Genomic DNA, 20,673 nt, shown 5'->3' with positions numbered 1-20,673 from the left:
CAGAGGTACACTTCAACTGTGAGAGACAGAATGTGAAAAAAAAATCCATGAATTCACATGGTAGGATTTGTAAAGAATTTATTTGTAAATCAGGGTGGAAAATAAGTATTTGGTCACCTCAAACAAGGAAAATCTCTGGCTCTCACAGACCTGTAACGTCTCCTGTAAGAAGCTTTTCTGTCCCCCACTCGTTACCTGTATGAATGGCACCTGTTTGAACTCATCATCTGTATAAAAGACACCTGTCCACAGCCTCAAACAGTCAGACTCCAAACTCCGCCATGGCCAAGACCAAAGAGCTTTGGAAGGACACCAGGAAAAGTATTGTAGACCTGCACCAGACTGGGAAGAGTGAATCTACAATAGGCAAGCAGCTTGGTGTGAAAAAAATCAACTGTGGGAGCAATCATCAGAAAATGGAAGACATACAAGACCACTGATAATCTCCCTCGATCTGGGGCTCCACGCAAGATCTCATCCCGTGGGGTCAAAATGATCATGAGAACGGTGAGCAAAGATCCCAGAACCACACGGGGGGACCTGGTGAATGACCTGCAGAGAGCTGGGACCAAAGTAACAAAGGTCACCATCAGTAACACACTACAACGGCAGGGAATCAAATCCCGCAGTGCCAGACGTGTTCCGCTGCTGAAGCCAGTGCATGTCCAGGCCCGTCTGAAGTTTGCCAGAGAGCACATGGATGATACAGCAGAGGATTGGGAGAATGTCATGTGGTCAGATGAAACCAAAGTAGAACTTTTTGGTATAAACTCAACTCGTCGTGTTTGGAGGAAGAAGAATACTGAGTTGCATCCCAAGAACACCATACCTACTGTGAAGCATGGGGGTGGAAACATCATGCTATGGGGCTGTTTTTCTGCCAAGGGGACAGGACGACTGAGCCGTGTTAAGGACAGAATGAATGGGGCCATGTATCGTGAGATTTTGAGCCAAAACCTCCTTCCATCAGTGAGAACTTTGAAGATGAAACGAGGCTGGGTCTTCCAACATGACAATGATCCAAAACACACCGCCCGGGCAACAAAGGAGTGGCTCTGTAAGAAGCATTTGAAAGTCCTGGAGTGGCCTAGCCAGTCTCCAGACCTCAACCCCATAGAAAATCTGTGGCGGGAGTTGAAAGTCCGTGTTGCTCGGCGACAGCCCCAAAACATCACTGCTCTCGAGAAGATCTGCATGGAGGAATGGGCCAAAATACCAGCTACTGTGTGTGTAAACCTGGTAAAGACCTATAGTAAACGTTTGACCTCTGTTATTGCCAACAAAGGTTATGTTACAAAGTATTGAGTTGTATTTTTGTTATTGACCAAATACTTATTTTCCACCCTGATTTACGAATAAATTCTTTACAAATCCTACCATGTGGATTCATGGATTTTTTTTTTCACATTCTGTCTCTCACAGTTGAAGTGTACCTCTGGTGCAAATTACTGACCTCTGTCATCATTTTAGGTGGGGGAACTTGCACAATCGGTGGCTGACTAAATACTTTTTTGCCCCACTGTATATAAACCAACAATATAATAACCAATCTAAATCTTATATACAGAAAATACAGGATTACAGAAATGAAATGACCACCACAGAATGTACATAAGGTGTAGCTGCAGTCTAGCAGTGTGAAAGTTCAACTGGGAGATGGTGAAGAAACAGTTACACTGTTAAACTGTACTTATTTAAAATAAACAATATACGTAATGTTGCAGTACACGTTTGACTTCTGTTACAAAAGAAATAATATTTAAGTCAAAATGAACCTTATATTTTTCACATTAAAATGAAACCCTTCCCAGCAATAATTGCAATGCAGCCTCTGCATAAAATAACACAATCATCAGAAATATTCCTGGAGCTCATCTCATCAGCTAAACACAGCTCATAGCCAATAATTACACTTATGTGAAAACTAGAGCTGCGATAAAACTATTTGACATTTGGGTTTTAATTCATTACCTTAAATTACACAATGTAAACTTTTGTAAAAGTCTTTAAATTGCTAGGCCTAACTTAGCATTACTACTCTTGTGTGATATTCTTTAGTAATATCCACGCCTAACATCATATCCATTTTCTACAAACTAGTTAGCATCAGTGTTTTCTGGTGATGCCGGTAGGATTAGAGCCTACTCCAGCAGAAATCTGACAATAAGCAAGTCCACTACAGATAAAGGCCTAAAACAGATACACACAAATTCAAAAAAAACATCTGCAGCTGTTCATTTTCAGTCTTTGGGAGCACGATAGGCCCACATAGATTAGAAAAACAACAATTTTCAAAAAGCCTAGCCATGTTTCTACTGTAAGAGAACAAAGCGGTTCGTGTTTTATGAAATTCTGGGATGTTATGAGGATGTTTTCCCACTGCAGGGCCTTTATGGTGGCCTTCACTGTTAATCATGTTCCAACCACAGGAACATAAAAGAAAAATGCAACGACTGTTGGGTAGATACTTTGGACTGATCCCAGACATGTGCACATATATAACCTCACACAATATGTTCAGTTTAAAACGCTCTAATGTGCAGCCGTCACCTTAGAAGTCATAATAATGTTTTGAGTAGCACAGGCAGCAATCTTGGGGATCCTTTTCTACCCAAAAGAAGAATCATAACCTACAAAACACCCATTTTTCTGTGAGCATGCACAGATCCTGAAGCAGAAAGCCCGGTGTAACAGAGAAAGCTGATAATCAACTCTGTGATTCCTGTTATCTTCAATAGGGAAAGGTATGAGGTCACCCGCCTGAAAACTTCAATGAGGTTTTGTTGAACAAGCAAAGGCAGAGAAAGCCTGTCTGTCTTGAACTTTGTTAGTAGTCATCATACTGCAACGAATACAGAAAAAACAACTCATAAAGCGTGTTAATAATTTTGTGACAGCTTCAACTGGGACCTCAAAAGCACACAGCAGGATAAGGCAAATTTTATAAACAGGAATGTGACAGCAAAATGAGGAGAGTGGTGGGATCCCAAATATCTAAAGTGAATTTTACCATATGTGAAAGTCTGCTGTTTATCTCATAGGTTGTTGGTTGTTCAAAAAAAGCCACTAAATCTTTAAAAAATAAAGATGTTGGCCTATCACAGAAACTAGTGTGGGTACAAATATATAACTTAGCACAGAAAGTAATGAAATTAGTGTTCGGTTCATTATTTCTTTAATGGAAGAATGTTGCCTGGCAATAAATCTTAAACCATTAAAGAACCTGTTTATTTCCCCTTAAATGCTGCCTGATGGTGAAAGGAAGACAGAGTTGTGGGTTAAGTAACAAAGGTGAGTATGTGGGTTACACCAATAACAACTTGCCAAAACTTCCAATGCCAACGTCAGACATATTCTGCTGCTGACTCGTTATTCAGTTATTGGATTGAAAATGTGAAGAAACAAGACACACCGGCAATTTCACAATTTATTCATTTAACAGAGACTTCAGTAGCATGTGGAAGAACCAAACAGCCACGACAGCCTCATCTTCTCCTCATGCTTGGTTACACACTGCTGTGGGATTGCATCCTATTCTTCAACCCATATTTATTACAAGGCAGCCAGTGTGGTTGTGTTGGTTACTCTGGCAGGACTAGCACCCTCCATCCTGATGCCACAAGCATTCAGCTGTGTTGACATCAGGACTGCTGGCAGGTCATTCCATGCTCTCCACACCTATATTCTGGATTTAGTCTCTGATAAACTCCACTCTGTGTGGGTTAAGCGTCTTGGAGGACAGAGATTGTTCCCAGACTGTGGAGATATGGATTGCCACTGGTTACAGAAACTCATCTTGATATCTAGCTCCACTGAGATTACCAGTGATGAGAAGCTTTGCTTTTTCACTGAGGAAGATGCTGCTCTTCACCATCACACTGCCTCCACCAAAAGCTTTCACCGTATCGGTGCATAAATCAGCACAGGGTTCTCCACATCCTCTCCATACTCTGACACTTGACACTATGAGCCAACTGCAGTAAGCACAATCTGGACTCATTGCTGAACGTAACATTCCTATACACATTCAGGGTTCAACTGCACCCATTATCAACACTAAATGAAACTAACAGTGAAGGGCAGTCATGGCAGTCTGTTCCAGGTTGTCTGGTTACAAAACCATAAGAAATATTGTCCTCCAAACTTTGATTGCAAATCTGTAGAAGACTGAGTACCACACTGACAGTGTGTTTGTGATGTTGTCTTGTTGGGACACCGACTGCACAGCCTGTCTCTGATATCCACCCTCATATGGGACCTGGCCTTCAATGTGGAGATGGCACTAGGACTCACTCAAAAATAATGCTGAAACTTAGTCTTGTAAAACACCAACTTGAAGTTGCCCTATGACATGGATCTCATCCAGATCAGTCAAACATGTTGACTGATCAGGTTCATGCCCTGCTAATCAGACATCAGATTGTCCATACCTGGCGTACCAGAAGCTCAAAACAAGAGTTGATAGTTGTTTGACATTGGCATAGTTCTTCATGGGTGCAACCCAAACATGCGATACCATTTAAGGAGTAATAGAAAGGCATTCCAACAGTACACGACTTATTACCAAGAAGCATTGTTATGACACAAAAATAGTAATAGTAATCTTCCTGACTTTTTAAGCAAATTTTACACATTCACAGTAATAAAAATACTTTAAAAATAACATAATGGCGAAAAGAATGATTTGGGTCACTTTTAAAATTGTGGTCACGTGTTCATGAAGCAGCTCTTAACGCATTCTTTCCAATCCTCACACAAGTTCCTGTAGCTTGTCAAGCTCGACCTAAGATAACGTGATAACGGTTAACGCTAGGCGTGTCCGCGCCTACCATCAACAAGCTAACAGTAGCTAACAGCTAATGTTCTTTTCTTTTCGCCCCATCACTTCAATACACCGTACGTAAAGAAAATAGCACTATAACGCCAACCCTCAAGTGAAGGCCGTTTAGAGGTATACACCCTCAAATCAATTTCCTGAAAGCTCGGTGAAAATCAACCACAGCACAAAGGTTGACGCTGGCTTAGTTAGCCTGACAGCTGACCAGCTGGCCTGTTTAGCTTATCGGCTAAAAGCTACGACACTAACGAGAAATTCACATTTTTACCTTTGAATAAATAATCGTATTCATCGTCTCTAGTCCCCATCGTCTTATTGAGATTGAATATTTAGTCCAAGATATGCTTCGTTTCAAAGCAAATACGGCAATCTGCAGTATTTTACTCTTCCAACGGGAATGTGTTTGGGAGCCGTACTTCCGTATTTTCTTCTTCTCATTCGCTGCCGCAGAAAAACGACATAATTCTGACATCAGACATCTAGTGGTCAAAAATATACGTCCCAACTATCAACTTTTCCTTTAGGGCCGATATATGGAAGTAAATACGTTGCAAAATGCGAGAGCTGTCAAAAAAAGAGATAATGTGTAAAAAAAAATTTAAACTTGTATTTTCACTTGCGCTTTAAATGTATAGTTACAGAGAAAATATACATAAATGTGTAGATTAATGTTTGCAATTCAGTTTTTACTCATTTATTTATTTAATTTTTTAACTGCTTACAGCTATAACTCTGTGGTTACAACCTCTCAGATCAGTGAATGCAAGCGCTCAACTGCACCCTCAGAAGTCCCAAATTCATGTGTTCTGCGCTTCAGTAGCAGCAGCAAAAACCACTTTAGCTAATAGTAAATGTGCTAGCTAACTAGCTATCCGGCATGGTCATGGGTAATTGCATTTAACATTTTACAAATTTAAAATCTATCAACACCAATCTATAAATGCCCCTCCCCCAACCTTCTCCAACCTTTAATGCCAGGAGACATGAACCCTCCATCAAAGATGGTGTGCTTACTGTGGTCAGTGAAGATGAAGATTAAAGTTTCAAATAAACCAAATATATAAAATTTAAATCTTATCATAGTTAAAAAATGTTTAAATAACAAGCTAAAGTAATGGAAATATGCTTGTTTATTAGTCAGCAGAAAAGTGCCCAGCTGATATGTATTTTTTTGTATTTCTTTGTATTTGAAAATAAATGTTTTGCTGATTTAACTGCATTTGTATTGAGTGTTTTTAATTAATATTTTTAAATAAATATTTACATGGAGTGTTTATATTGATTAAGTAATCCTTTCTGTTTTGGTTAGTCTAGCTTTTCCAGTGTCTTTTCTCTGTTCCACAAGTTTACTGCCCATTTTATTTTGCACAGCTAGATGTCTCCTCTGTTTTGCATTTAGTTTTGCTTCCTTGTCTCATTTTTAACTATGTTTTAGGCTATCTCGTCACCCTCCTGCATCCACTTCACTCGAGTCCATTGTGTTGAACTTGTAATTCAGGCTGAGGAGACAGTTACCTGTACAGCACTGCTACAGTCAACATGAGGAGGGGCATCAAACAGGCCAAGGAGGTTTACAGGAGGAGGACAGAGGGCTTCCTAACTGATAACAACCTGCACCAGGTGTGGAGAGGCATCCAAGCCCTCACCAACTACAAATGTGCTGACCAACTGGGGGGATCCTCACCAGGCTCTTCAACCTCTCCCTGACTCACACCACTCTCTGAAGGCCTCCACTACTGTTCTCATCCCCAAAATGTCTGGTCTACACAGGCTCAACGACTACAGACCGATAGCCCTAACGTCTGTAGTCATGAAGTGCTTCGAGCAGATAGTGTCGCTGCACATCAGGGACTGTCTACCCTCATCCCTTGACCCATCTGTAGAGCGCTGACCCATCTTGAAAACAGGAAGAGCTATATAAGGATGCTCTTCATGGACTACAGCTCAGAATTCAGCACTATAATCCCAGACATCCTGAATCCAAATTAGACCACCTCCACACCCCCCTGCCACCTGCTCCTTGATCAAAGATTTCCTCACAGGACTACGCTCTCAGCCCCTACTGTGTGCCCTATACATCTATGACTGTACCCCAAGCCACCCAACCAATATCTTTGTCCCCCCGGACCTGCACTGGCTGCACTTACTCCGTGTCTTGAGAAAGGATAACCTAGAAGCTGCCGCTGGCCTTCTACCGCTCCTCAGTGAAGAGCGTGCTCTCCTGCTGCCTTGGTGTTTGGTACACACTACTGAGAACTGCCCCAAAAAAATCATTGGCTTCCCTCTGCTTACCTGGAAGCAATCACAGGTGACTCCTTGCACCCCACCCACCACATGTTCGACCTGCTGCCCTCTGGTTGGTCCATCAGGTCCCACACCTCCAGAAGCACAAACAGCATGGTCAACTCATAAATGAGATCAGTACAGTGATTCCAACAAGTGGATGTAAGACAGAGTGTACGGCTGCATTTTTCAGTATCATGGTGCCTGTAAACCATTTACATAAAAAACAATAATTAAAGATAATTAAAGAATTGAGACCTACAGATAGCTAGTGACTATAGCTAGTTATAAATAATAAAGTGTTAGCACACTTTATTATTTATTTTTTACTGACTAACTAACTTCTTTTTAAAATCACCCCCTGTAGGATTTGGAGTTTTGTTGATTTTGCACTGGCTTCACTTTTTACCCTGGTGTTTGTCAGTTTACTTTACCTAAAACCACAAGACAAGACACTGATGCCAAAGGACACGTAGAAAAATAACAACAGGAGCATTTCTAAGCTCTTCAAAGTACTGGGTGTACTTAGGTATGGTTGTCTCTGCAGCACAGTTGCCCTTAATGATCCAGGGCCGAGTACGTATCAGTTTGTTTCAGCATCTCGCCTCCTTTCTTGGAGTGGATACCCTTTTGAAAAATGTTGTCTGTTCATTGGTTAGGAAGTGGCATACTGTTTTCACATATTTGTTATTTCAACTCAGATAGCCAAGTTTACTATGTCAATATGTCTATTTACTCTGGAGAAGGCTGTAAAGCTGAGAAATCTGTGCAGGATGGGTGGATCAATCAGTAGAGCTCACTTCTATCTGATGACAATACTGAATTGAGTTGCTCAGGATATCCTGAATCTTTCTGTCAGTAAGCGCTGCCGTTTTGTTAGCTGGCGTTCATAAAACTTTGATCTAACATTGTTTGACTCAGACACCTGGAAAATTAATCCTGACATGATGTGACAATATATTCAACCTGTTTAGAGGGAAAGTGATTTTTAGGACACGGAAGCCTAATATTAGCTGTTGTAATGTTAGCCCATAACCACCCGCCTCATTGTCAGTTGGTCTTTACTTTATTGATTTAAAGAGCACTCTACACAGGATAAAAACCACAAAGTGCTTCACAATAAGGGTCGGAGACAAAGGAGACCACAGGTCTAATCTGCTGAAAATAAGTAATTGTAATAAATTGTGAGTAAATAAGAATATTTATGGATGTTTTTGTGCGTTACAGCCCTGAGTTTGATTCAAAGGATCTGATGATGTGAGTTAAAACAGGGCTAAGATCAGGACCTAACGTAATGATTTCAAACCTTTTTCCCATTCAAATCCATGACAGCAGTGCTGAGATTCTTGTCAACAATAAAATCCAAGTATTTAACAGCAGGTGTTACAGATTAGACATTGTTCATATCCAAGGACCCAACCTCAGACAAAACCAATCCTTTCTGATTTAAAAACATTTGTGATTGGGTTCAGTCCCAAAAAACTCTCGTCTGTCCAGCTCAGGGTTTTTTGTAGCTTTGATTTTCTTAATCTTACCTATGTGTAAGCCTCTTATCTTGACTTTATCTCTATCCCTATGTCACTCACAGCACACAGTCATCTGCATATAAGAACAAATAACTGGAGGAGCAATGTTCATCTCATTTATATTAAGGAGGTTCTCCACAACAGATTCTGCATTTATTTCTTCTTGTAGTCAGGTAGGAATTTCTTCCACTTCATGTTCTGCAAACAGAACATAAGAAAAGTTCATATATTAATATTTTGCTGCTTACAGTAAGAACTGGAATACATAGTATTCTTTCAGGCTTACACTTTTACTCCAGGTGGACTTTGACTTCTTGGTCTTCATGTCGTCCAGCGTCTCATAAGTGTTGCCTTGAACAGCAGCTGCCTCACCAGGGATCTGCTCGTAGGTGTCATCTCGCAGCCTAGCAGGAGTTGTCACCGGAGGAACCTCAGCATACATGTCATCTCCTCGCTGGGTTGAACGGCTTTCAGACCCCTCAGAGGTCTGGTACAGAGGGTTGGATCTTGATATTTCCTGGTCATCATTGTGCTCTTCTGACCTGATCACGCTTTCATGGGGTGCGTGGAGGGAATAGGTTTGGCAGGTAACCCTCTTTCCTGGAACAGGCGATGTCAGAGACAGGCTGCTGAGCTGGTTGGAGTACTCCTCCTCTGTGGTGTTGTTGTCCAGTTGTGGTAGGGATTTGCTCCTGCTCTCTACTTGTGTCGACTGAGAGGTTGTGATGCCAGGAAAAAGATCACCAGGGTACATTGTGTCAGTTGCATCAACCGAGTCTTTGTTAGACATTACTGCTGAATTTGTGTTTGCCATGATTCCATCTGCTCTGTATGCGTCCATCTGGGATTTCATTGGATGTGAAGTTGTATCAGGCAAGGAACCACTCAGGGTAAATCCTAGAGGAATCCCTCTTTTTGGTCCTGGAGGCATACCCTTAATAAAAATGAGTGACAAAGTAGTCCAGTTACACAATTCACTAGCATTTCTTCAAATTAAATAAATTTCATTAGATTTTATTGTATTTAGCACCAATTCATAACAATATTTGCCTCAAGATGCTCTATATTTGCAAGATGAAGACCCAAGCCCAAGAATCACATGATCTACTTTTACCAAGGACATGGCACGATGGAAAAGAAGAACAACTGACTGGACGTTGAGTCATTTTCACATAAAATTTTGACTTTTAGTCTTCTGAATGAAAAGACGAACAACAATGAATTTTAGTCAAATTTAGGCATCAAGATCAACTAAATATCGTAAGATTATAGTTGACTTAATCTAAAGTTGATTCAGTTAACAAAAATATTAAGTGTCCAAGTTTGACCATGTTGCTCCAAAAGCAAATTATTTTCCATGAAATCAAATGTTCATTAAACGTTCAAGTGTTGAGATGTTGTTGTGTTTTTACAGAGCATGGGAAATAGGAAGGTTATACTGTTCCCTGAGGCAAATCAATGTGTGTGAAAGTTTAGCAAACAAGGAGATTACTTCTGATTGAATCACTTCCAAACTCGCGTCACGTTTATACTCAACTTCCTTTATCATTTGTTCTCATCTCTCCAGAATATTTTCATCTCATTTTCACTCGTTGAAAAATGTGTCAATTCATTTCATCATTTTTATCCTTCTGCATTATTTTTTATTTTACTTATCATTTTGCTTTCATCCGAAAAAAAATTGTCACCAAAATTAACAGTGGATCTGCCAGAGGGCAGGACAGCAAACTGGAACTGTAGATATTACACAACATATTTAACATTCATCTAAAGAGCTAGTATTATCTATGGGTGAAACTGAAACAGAGTCTGAGATTTTATTCTCAATAAAACTGAGTAGATTTAAACCCCACCTCAGAACAGGCAGGACTTTCTGATGTAATTGTGATTTTAGCAAAAGTGACATGCAGGTGCACTGTCCTGCTGAAAGTCTCCATCAAGTAATTCTATGGCCATGAAAGGCTGTTCAAGCGCGCTCTTATTAGGCTGTACATATGCAGGAAGCTGCAAAACACCGTTCTGTGTCATATATAAAATTGTGGGGTTTTTGTACGTGTGTGGAGTCGAGTAAGGAAACACATTTTCCACACATTAGTAAACCTTTGTACCTGTTTGCTGAAGTTAATTAAAGCACACCAAACCAGATTCTGTGTACTTCAAATACACAGTGGCTAAACAGAAAATTCAAGACCACTGTTACCCTGGCCCAACAAAGATCTCTTCAACAGCAAGGCATGTAATAGAGTAAGAGTAAATTAAATACAGGCCTCTCTCATACTGGATGGCAAGACTGTAAGGTGAAAGCATAGCTCCCATCACTGACAAACTAATAAGTTCTAAACGTTATCAGAAAATTCTACAGTAAAATATCAGGAGAGTGGTTCGTGCCATAAACGTGTAACAGCTCTCAGCTCCAGACAAACAGCGCAGTAACTGTTTAGTTGCAGTTCTTGCTGCTCAAAAGCATCACACCCGATACTGAAAAGTTCACACTTTTCTCTTACAGAAATGTAACACTGGATCATTTTCTTTTTTTTTGGATCAGTGCTTTATTTGTCTGTATTACAGGTCATGTCACATTTTAGGTCATATTTATGCAGGTTTCACAAATGTTAAGAATTACTGTATTTTTGGTCCATGTTTGTAATGCAGTTCTTATCATATACATATGAAATATAGCTCTCATATTATGTTACTTTGCAATCTTTGTTGTGTTGATGCACAAAATGAGCTTTAACTGTGAAGTTGGATTAAACTGATTTTGCTGTTGGATGCTGCCACTGAAAGCAAACATTTAATTATTGTGAAACTGTGTTGCATACCTGCACACATTAGCATAATTTGCACATAAGTATGCACGTGCAGTGTTTTACACAAATTTTCTCCTACATGATTCTTGAGCTATTGAATAAAATTAAATATAAAATTGTAATTCCCTAAGAAGTATTTTGACTATAAAGCTTTGTATGTGGTGAGATGCACACTTTTAATTACATGTTATGTAATTACAGCACTTATAATTCTGTATTCTTCAAAAAGGACAGTTCAAGTGTCCAGCTTACCTGGGAAAGAGACATTGCATCCACAGACACCGTCCCCGTCAGCCTTCTGGCTGTGGATTTCGGTGGTATGGGTGGCTGCACTGCAGGAGGGTCATTTTGCTGCTGAATCCTTTGATTAGTACCCACATGGCTGTGATGATCACTTTTCTGATCCCACAGAGTCCGCAGTGCCTGCACGCTCACCCCAGACATCTGTTTGGTGTTATAGTTCACCACATCATACAGTTCATTTGTGTCCACCTGAAAATCACAAGCAACATTATTGTCTAATAAGAGCTTCAACAAGCAAAACCAGACAGATCATCTGATGACATGACATCAAATTCAGTCACATGTTAAGGTATGATTAGCTTGTGGAGACCAGACTGCTGCATTTAAGGATTAGACATTGGACAAGATTAAGGTTTAAGAATGAATTTGCTATTATGGAACTAAACATGCAAAAGATTGCAAGAACTTGACTGATGCAGTGGGAATGAACATCTGGACCTTTGCTAGCAACAAGAACTTTTGAACCAAGCTTTGCATACCCAGGGATGGAGCCATCTGACCAGCGTTATGATTTCTCATAAACTTGGTGAAATAAAAACAGCAGGCCCTTCTGTTTATCAAACAGTGTTTGGAAGACTCTGTTGCACTAATATGGTCTCAGAAAAAAGAAGCATTTGGGAATGTGTTCCTGTCCAGTCAACAAAATAAACTGAGAAGCACTCGGTAGTTTTTGTTAATGCTAACAATTAACAGTGGTGTTGAAGATGTAACTAAAATGGCCAAATACTTCAGGGCATTAACTGAATCACAGACAGCAAACACCTAGTTTAGTTTCATGAAAAAATGGCAATTTTTATCTTGCTAATAGTTTTGAATGGATTTTTCTTTTATTGATTAAAGTTTCTTCAGCTCTTGTTCTGTGACAGTCGTGAGTTAAACTGCTATACACAACAAAATCCGTCAGCTTAGGCTTAAGTGTTCTTTGGCTAGAAGCTGCTGTGAAAGTGTCTCAAAAAAGTGTACATTCATGACGGCCTGCAGGTGGCAGCACGTGCTCTAAAAACTGAAGTGACAAAAGACTAGAGGAGGCTGCACAGAAAATGGACAATATACAAGCTTCACCAGTGAGTCCTGAGGACATTAATGAACAAAGCTTGCTTCAAAATGCAAGTGAACAAAGAAGGAGGGTATAAAGCGAACAACTGATAATAAGTAAAAACGCTGACATATCTGCAGTCTAACATCCAAAGCACTACAGATGAATCTTGCTGCTCTGAACACAACAGAATGTCAACAGAAAAAATTCTTACTAACATCAAGGGAGACGTTTTAAAAAACAAATAAAAAATAGACGTATTACCTTATCACCAAGAGAAAAGCTGAAGTCAGACAGAACCGAAACATGCTCGTCATCACTTGCAGACAATTTAGAGAAAAATAAAAGGAAAGGATGACACTGACATTATGAAACTATGCTGACATAAGAAGTCACGTGGATTTGAGACAAAAGCACTGATGCATGTAAGCCAGTAACTGTTTTTTCAAAATCACATATAAAAGGCTAACAGGTGCTGATGGAGATATTAGTGCAGATATCACTCTGGAAGAAGAGCATAAGAAAGAAGCTTATAATGGAGAAAGACTACAGGTTGGTCGTATCCAGTCTGCTAAGAGCGCAGCACACCCATGTGACAGATCCATGGGATCTCCATCTCCTGCTGTTGCTCTACTAGCACAAAGTGTTTAGGACAGTATAACGCTGAGCAGGCTACCCACACCGGAACCAACAGTGTTCAGTGGTGAGCAAATCCAATAGAAAACCTCCTTAATGTCACTGATAGACCAATAGGGCATCTCTGCTGCTGATTTAAAAAATGCATTGGTGGCCCCACTTGTAATGTCTACAAGGCATGTTCTGGAAAAAACATAATCAACAATACGGTCAGGCATTTGTTTTTCAAAGAGCATTTAGAGAGAAGCTATCAAACCTGTCAAAAGTACAGACGAAAGATCCCAAAGGAACTTTACAGACTCCATGAATGGTAGCAATGCCTTATGTAAAGGGCCTGGAAATATTGAATGACAGTGAGAAAAATCAGAAACTGCCTGTTACAAACGCTTTAATAGAAGTGGAGAGTTTCCCAGTTTCAGTGCCATAGTGTCATCCCTGTTGTGGAAATCATCTGGAACCCAGTTACCTTCAACTCTGCTCTTCGCCCAAGTTACGCAGCGACAGTGAGAAGCTAAAGGACATTAAAAGGACCAAGCACCAAAACAAATGTACACTGTGACAAGACATCAACCAGATCACATGGGGAACACCAAACTCACATCAGCTTCACAACTGCACAAACCTCATAAAAAGGTCTCTAGAAGACAGAAGGACGTATTTGACGGCTAATGAGCTGTGCTATGGCTTTTTGACCTCCTAAGACCTGAACTCTTCCACAGCATGCATTTTTAATTTCTCTTTGCTATTTGGGCTGATTGGGACCTGATGAATGTAAAAACAAAGAATTACCTGATTTTTATTTATTTATTTATTTATTTTTTTTTTTTACTACCTGATTTTCGTTTCTGAGAAAAAATCCACATATGAGGACATTCATTTTAAATTTCGATATACAGTGTATAATATAAGTGGTGGATATTTTCATCCAGACATCCTAAAATGTGATGTCCACATACAGTGGGGCAAAAAAGTATTTAGTCGCCACCGATTGTGCAAGTTCCCCCACCTAAAATGATGACAGAGGTCAGTAATTTGCACCAGAGGTACACTTCAACTGTGAGAGACAGAATGTGAAAAAAAATAATCCATGAATCCACATGGTAGGATTTGTAAAGAATTTATTGGTAAATCAGGGTGGAAAATAAGTATTTGGTCAATAACAAAAATACAACTCAATACTTTGTAACATAACCTTTGTTGGCAATAACAGAGGTCAAACGTTTACTATAGGTCTTTACCAGGTTTGCACACACAGTAGCTGGTATTTTGGCCCATTCCTCCATGCAGATCTTCTCGAGAGCAGTGATGTTTTGGGGCTGTCGCCGAGCAACACGGACTTTCAACTCCCGCCACAGATTTTCTATGGGGTTGAGGTCTGGAGACTGGCTAGGCCACTCCAGGACTTTCAAATGCTTCTTACGGAGCCACTCCTTTGTTGCCCGGGCGGTGTGTTTTGGATCATTGTCATGTTGGAAGACCCAGCCTCGTTTCATCTTCAAAGTTCTCACTGATGGAAGGAGGTTTTGGCTCAAAATCTCCCGATACATGGCCCCATTCATTCTGTCCTTAACACGGATCAGTCGTCCTGTCCCCTTGGCAGAAAAACAGCCCCATAGCATGATGTTTCCACCCCCATGCTTCACAGTAGGTATGGTGTTCTTGGGATGCAACTCAGTATTCTTCTTCCTCCAAACACGACGAGTTGAGTTTATACCAAAAAGTTCTACTTTGGTTTCATCTGACCACATGACATTCTCCCAATCCTCTGCTGTATCATCCATGTGCTCTCTGGCAAACTTCAGACGGGCCTGGACATGCACTGGCTTCAGCAGCGAACACGTCTGGCACTGCGGGATTTGATTCCCTGCCGTTGTAGTGTGTTACTGATGGTGACCTTTGTTACTTTGGTCCCAGCTCTCTGCAGGTCATTCACCAGGTCCCCCCGTGTGGTTCTGGGATCTTTGCTCACCGTTCTCATGATCATTTTGACCCCACGGGATGAGATCTTGCGTGGAGCCCCAGATCGAGGGAGATTATCAGTGGTCTTGTATGTCTTCCATTTTCTGATGATTGCTCCCACAGTTGATTTTTTCACACCAAGCTGCTTGCCTATTGTAGATTCACTCTTCCCAGTCTGGTGCAGGTCTACAATACTTTTCCTGGTGTCCTTCCAAAGCTCTTTGGTCTTGGCCATGGCGGAGTTTGGAGTCTGACTGTTTGAGGCTGTGGACAGGTGTCTTTTATACAGATGATGAGTTCAAACAGGTGCCATTCATACAGGTAACGAGTGGGGGACAGAAAAGCTTCTTACAGAGGACGTTACAGGTCTGTGAGAGCCAGAGATTTTCCTTGTTTGAGGTGACCAAATACTTATTTTCCACCCTAATTTACAAATAAATTCTTTACAAATCCTACCATGTGGATTCATGGATTTTTTTTTCACATTCTGTCTCTCACAGTTGAAGTGTACCTCTGGTGCAAATTACTGACCTCTGTCATCATTTTAAGTGGGGGAACTTGCACAATCGGTGGCTGACTAAATACTTTTTTGCCCCACTGTATGTGGATGCCAGGTCCTAGGAGGTTAAAGCAAGGTCAGGTGTGAAGGATGTCAACACTGTGACACTTCTGTGAGAAAGCACAGTAAAACAGTATCTGGTCTCCATGTGACGGGTTACACCTCTGCAGCACACACCCACCTCCCTCCTGCCTATCACCAACCATAGATTAACCCCTCAATAGTGAAACAGGTCTCCTGATTGGCTGCAACTGCCCCAGAGCACTAGCACCCAGACGAGTGATACTTTGCAAAGACGATGAGGGTTACACTGTTCAAACATTTAGGGCAGAACACAGTTGTTGGTTTATCATCTTCCTTCAAGACAGACATGGTGAAGACCTTCTCCCATCATCTTGGTATATAAGAGATCCCTCGACTACCTGTAATACAGTGTGGAATATTGTCCACTATTGCATCCACATACAACCCACTGGGATGTACTACTACCCATCTTCTCAGTAGAAAAATAATCCTGCAAGAGATGTCAAAGCACAGGATGGGATGACCCATTGCCTGAACATCTGAAACTATGGTGGGAGCAATGGAGAGAGGACTTTGCCAGTCTAGAGACAGAAGGATAGGCAGATGTTGAAAGCTTTGAAGGATGAAAAAGGGACTGCATCCTTTTTTAGATGCAAGCACCATCACCCTTATGGAAAAGATACATATAAATCTTATAGAGTTTTTATCTGTGAGTGAAACTTGTATGAAAAGCATACAAGAGTGAAAACAGATATAATATCCCTAGAAAAAGTATATAAAAGAAACTTGTATGTTTTGGATTCTTACTAAAATGATATATGAAAGTGGCCACTTTCATGAGTAAATCATATACGCCTTATAGCAGCAGCAGCAGCTGTCTCAGTCTCAGTGAGTAACATGCTCAGGTAAGAGCTGTGTTACAGCAATGTGGAAGCACTCTTCTGGACAAGCTCTAAAGCTGTGCCGAGCTTCATTATACATAGATAATGAAGTACACCGTTTTCCCACATTGGTTGTAAATAGCACGCAGTGGTTTTATATGGTTTTATGTCCCCTCCAGTGATATACCATCTACTGGCTCATGAAGATTAAGTCAGTTGGTTTCATCCCACACCTGTCAGTGTGTGGTCTGTTGGAGACCAAGTAAACCTATGGAAGATAAAAGAATGAGCAACCTCCCTACAGAGCGAATGGAATCCTTCCCACCCGCCACTTACTGTGGTGCCACCTTTGAGTTTTTGTGGCGTAGACTGGTCGGCCCATTCAAGACCAAACAGGGATGCGAGGAACACAAGAAATACGCCCTGCTGTTTACATGCTTTAGCTCTTGTGCTGTTTATGTTGAACTGTTATGGAATCTGTCAACCAATGCTCTCGTCAGTGGTTTGCATTGCTTTTTTGCACTATGGCGCTCAGTCAACAAATTAAGTGTGACCAAGGAATCAGTTTTATATGTGCCAGAATGAAATGAAAGCAGCTGACGTTCCTCATAGGAAACCAATGTAACTTTGCTATTGTACGAACCCACGGTAATCATAAACAGCAAACTGCTTGGAGCGCTCACTAACAGTGATGATACAGTGTTCTGTAAAAAACTGTTTCAAGTTACAATGCATGTACAGCATCAAATGAAATAGTCGGGAGTGTAAATTGCCTCCAATGCAGTGTGCTGTAAAGGTTTGTAAATTTTGAAATGCAGTTATTTCTTATTATAAATGTTTTGAGCCTTCCTGTAATAACATCCATCCATCTTCTTCCGCTTACTCCGAGGCCGGGTTGCGGGGGCAGCAGCTTAAGCAAAGAGGCCCAGACCTCCCTCTCCCCAGCCACCTCCTCCAGCTTATCTGGGGGAACACCAAGGCGTTCCCAGGCCAGCCGAGAGATATAATCTCTCCAGCGTGTCCTGGGTCTGCCCCGGAGCCTCCTCCCGGTGGGACATGCCTGGAACACCTCACCCAGGAGGCATCCTTGTCAGATGCCCGAACCACCTCAGCTGGCTCCTTTCGATGTGGAGCAGCAGCTGCTCTACTCTGAGCCCCTCCCGGATGGCCGAACTTCTCACCCTATCTCTAAGGGAGAGGCCAGCCACCCTTCGGAGGAAGCTCATTTCTGCCGCTTGTATCCGCGATCTCGTTCTTTCGGTCACTACCCACAGCTCGTGGCCATAGGTGAGGGTAGGGACGTAGATCGACCGGTAAATTGAGAGCTTCGCTTTTACACTCAGCTCCCTCTTCACCACGACGGACCGGTGCAGCGTCCGCATTACTGCAGCTGCAGCCCCAATCCGTCTGTCGATCTCCGGCTCCCTTCTCTCCTGTAATAACAAATGTCTTACTTTGACTGGAGCTTTACACTCGTAATTACAGAAAGGTAATAAAAAAAGTCTAAAACAGCAAAGGACGCTAGAGGTTACTGAGAGAGAGAAATGAAACATGGAGAAACAGGGAAAGTAAACAAGGAGTTGAGCTTCATCTAACATGGCAGCGAGGTTAAATATGTCTGCTACATGTGTTTAAGCATTTGGGGGGTTTTGTATATAGAGGACTTGCTAATTTTCTTTTGCTAAGAATTTTTAATATACTTTTCTTTTGTTGTTGACACGTATGCTGGTCTGTGATAGTATGAAGCTAAGCTGCTGAAATAAACAGAGTTCAGGGTTAAGTTTTCTTCAGCCTGGCAGTGAGCTAAACACAGTACAGGAACAGAGAGAAAAGCAAAGACATTCCAGATATTTCAGATCTGCTCTCAGATGCAGAACGGAAGGCAGATCTCGCATTTGCTGGAGATTTGCATTTCTGCCTCAGACACTGAACCTGATTTTATACACTCCTTTTTTCTCACAGAACAGGAAAGCAAGAACTTAAAAGAATTCGTGTTTTTATTATGCATAATTGTAACCTCTTTTTAAGATGAGAAAAAGAGAAGACAAAAAGGCAACAATCCCAGTTTCTCATGTGGCCCCGTGAGGAAATCGGTTGTGCACCTTCTTGGTTGTGGGGCGATCGTGGCTCAAGAGTTGGGAGTTCGCCTTGTAATCGGAAGGACAGTTTCGTCTCGGTCGTTGTGTCCTTGGGCAAGACACTTCACCCGTTGCCTACTGGTGGTGGTCAGAGGGCCCGGTGGCGCCAGTGTCCGGCAGCCTCGCCTCTGTCAGTGCGCCCCAGGGTGGCTGTGGCTACAATGTAGCTGCCATCACCAGTGTGTGAATGTGTGGATGTGTAAAGTGCTTTGGGTCCTTAGGGATTAGTAAAGCGCTATAAATACAGGCCATTTTACCCCTGGTTTACATCTATCAGAGGCTGTCTGAGGTCACAGTGAAGTACCCATTAATGTCAAGCTCCATATTACTTTGGGGAGGTTTGTGGTTCAGGTTACATGCATCTTTTTACTGGGCCTCTCAGTTCATTGTGTGGCAGTGTAATCTCTTGGGTTATTTCCTGTGTCATATAGTTCACACTTCCCAGTGTTTTCCTAATTCTGGGACGACTGCTTTGGGGCTTCTTTGTTCTGCACCAGCCTAATCAAATGGCTGTTTGGTTCATTCAATCTGCCTTCTGTGTCTTGTGCTTGGGTTCCACTTCTATAAACCCTGACAGCCTCACCTCATTACAGCTGGAGGTCAGATATTCTCCAAAGGGCTGGATGGCGCTGACCTTGTAGTGTTGGATCAGCTCGGTGAGACTGCCGTATGTCTGAGAGTCTCCTGATATGATAAAATGTCCGTCTTGATTTTGGGTGATAACAAAATGGCGGCACCTGTCATTACCCCTTGGGAGAAGGCAGAGAGAGGAATGAGGAAGAATACTGAAACAGTTCAACAAGGTCCAGTTGACATGCTTTGCCTTACTTGTAGGACAGGATGTAGCCGAAGGCTTTATCACTGAGACGAATGAGAAAACAGCCCATACTTTTATCCCTCAGGAGATCCTCTGCTTCCCTGCAGCGGAAAACAAAACCGATCCAATTGAACAAACCGGCAGTCAAACTGGATTTGAAACACGCCATGAAACTATTCATTTCACTCTTACATCACTCAGAAAACAGAGCTCTATTGATGCTGAATCCAGAGGTAACATTTTTAACGCTCTAAGCAAAATTCCTTGGAAGCGGGGACAGCCGTCTTCTGTTCAGCACAGCCACGGCCATTCATTAAGAGCCTTCTGGTCATTAATGTCAACAGACTTGTAGCTAATGCGCTATAACTTACAACTAGCTCTCGACTCGTTTTTATGTCGAATGCCAGTCTTTAAGAAGGAGCTTTAATCTGAATAGTATGATGCGAGCAAAGACAATTCATATTTTACCTCGTTTTTGGCTGTGATATTAATTAATATGGAACAGAATATTGGCTGCTTTTTATTTTCTGAATACAACTCCTGTTCTCCCAAACAGATGTAGCTAAACTTTTGCTTTGAAAAAGTCATTGAGGTAAAAGTTTGTGGGTGCTTTCAGCAAAACATGTTTAAGTATAAGAAAAAAAAGCTCTAAGTGCATGTCCTACTGCTGCAACACTATCTGCATCTCTATTTTATCCCAATCAGTGAAAAGTAATTAGAAACGGACAAATACATAATACGTTCACCTATATGTTCTTCCCTCGTCTAACACCAAGTCAGCAGTCCTAACGTGAGGCATGAGGTAGCATGGAATGAAAATGATATTCAAACTCTGCATTTCCTCAGTAGCTACCCACAAACACG

General features: G+C 41.4%; 2 protein-coding genes across 2 annotated transcripts in view; both read right to left on the bottom strand.

Annotated features, from left to right (window-relative positions):
- The window catches only part of LOC308398146 (ras-related protein Rab-11A), a 12,586-nt gene extending 7,307 nt beyond the window's left edge, over positions 1 to 5,279 (bottom strand). The window contains exon 1 of the mRNA XM_080884602.1: positions 5,106 to 5,279. Within this exon, the coding sequence (XP_080740728.1) occupies positions 5,106 to 5,145 (40 nt within the window). The 5' untranslated portion in view covers positions 5,146 to 5,279. The remainder of the gene's footprint in view (positions 1 to 5,105) is intronic.
- A 3,134-nt stretch (positions 5,280 to 8,413) lies between these two features.
- The window catches only part of sh2d7 (SH2 domain containing 7), a 36,283-nt gene continuing 24,023 nt past the window's right edge, over positions 8,414 to 20,673 (bottom strand). Inside the window, exons 3-7 of the mRNA XM_080884953.1 lie at positions 19,821 to 19,910; positions 19,576 to 19,741; positions 11,709 to 11,948; positions 8,933 to 9,580; positions 8,414 to 8,844 (exon numbers count right to left, since the gene is read on the bottom strand). Of these exons, the coding sequence (XP_080741079.1) occupies positions 8,800 to 8,844; positions 8,933 to 9,580; positions 11,709 to 11,948; positions 19,576 to 19,741; positions 19,821 to 19,910 (1,189 nt within the window). The 3' untranslated portion in view covers positions 8,414 to 8,799. The remainder of the gene's footprint in view (positions 8,845 to 8,932; positions 9,581 to 11,708; positions 11,949 to 19,575; positions 19,742 to 19,820; positions 19,911 to 20,673) is intronic.

This window comes from Rhamphochromis sp. 'chilingali' (genome assembly GCF_963969265.1).
Source record: "Rhamphochromis sp. 'chilingali' genome assembly, chromosome: 6".
Taxonomy (NCBI): Eukaryota; Metazoa; Chordata; class Actinopteri; order Cichliformes; family Cichlidae; genus Rhamphochromis; species Rhamphochromis sp. 'chilingali'.
The sequence above is the reverse complement of the archived record's forward strand: the minus strand, read 5'-3'. Positions and strand labels throughout refer to the sequence as shown.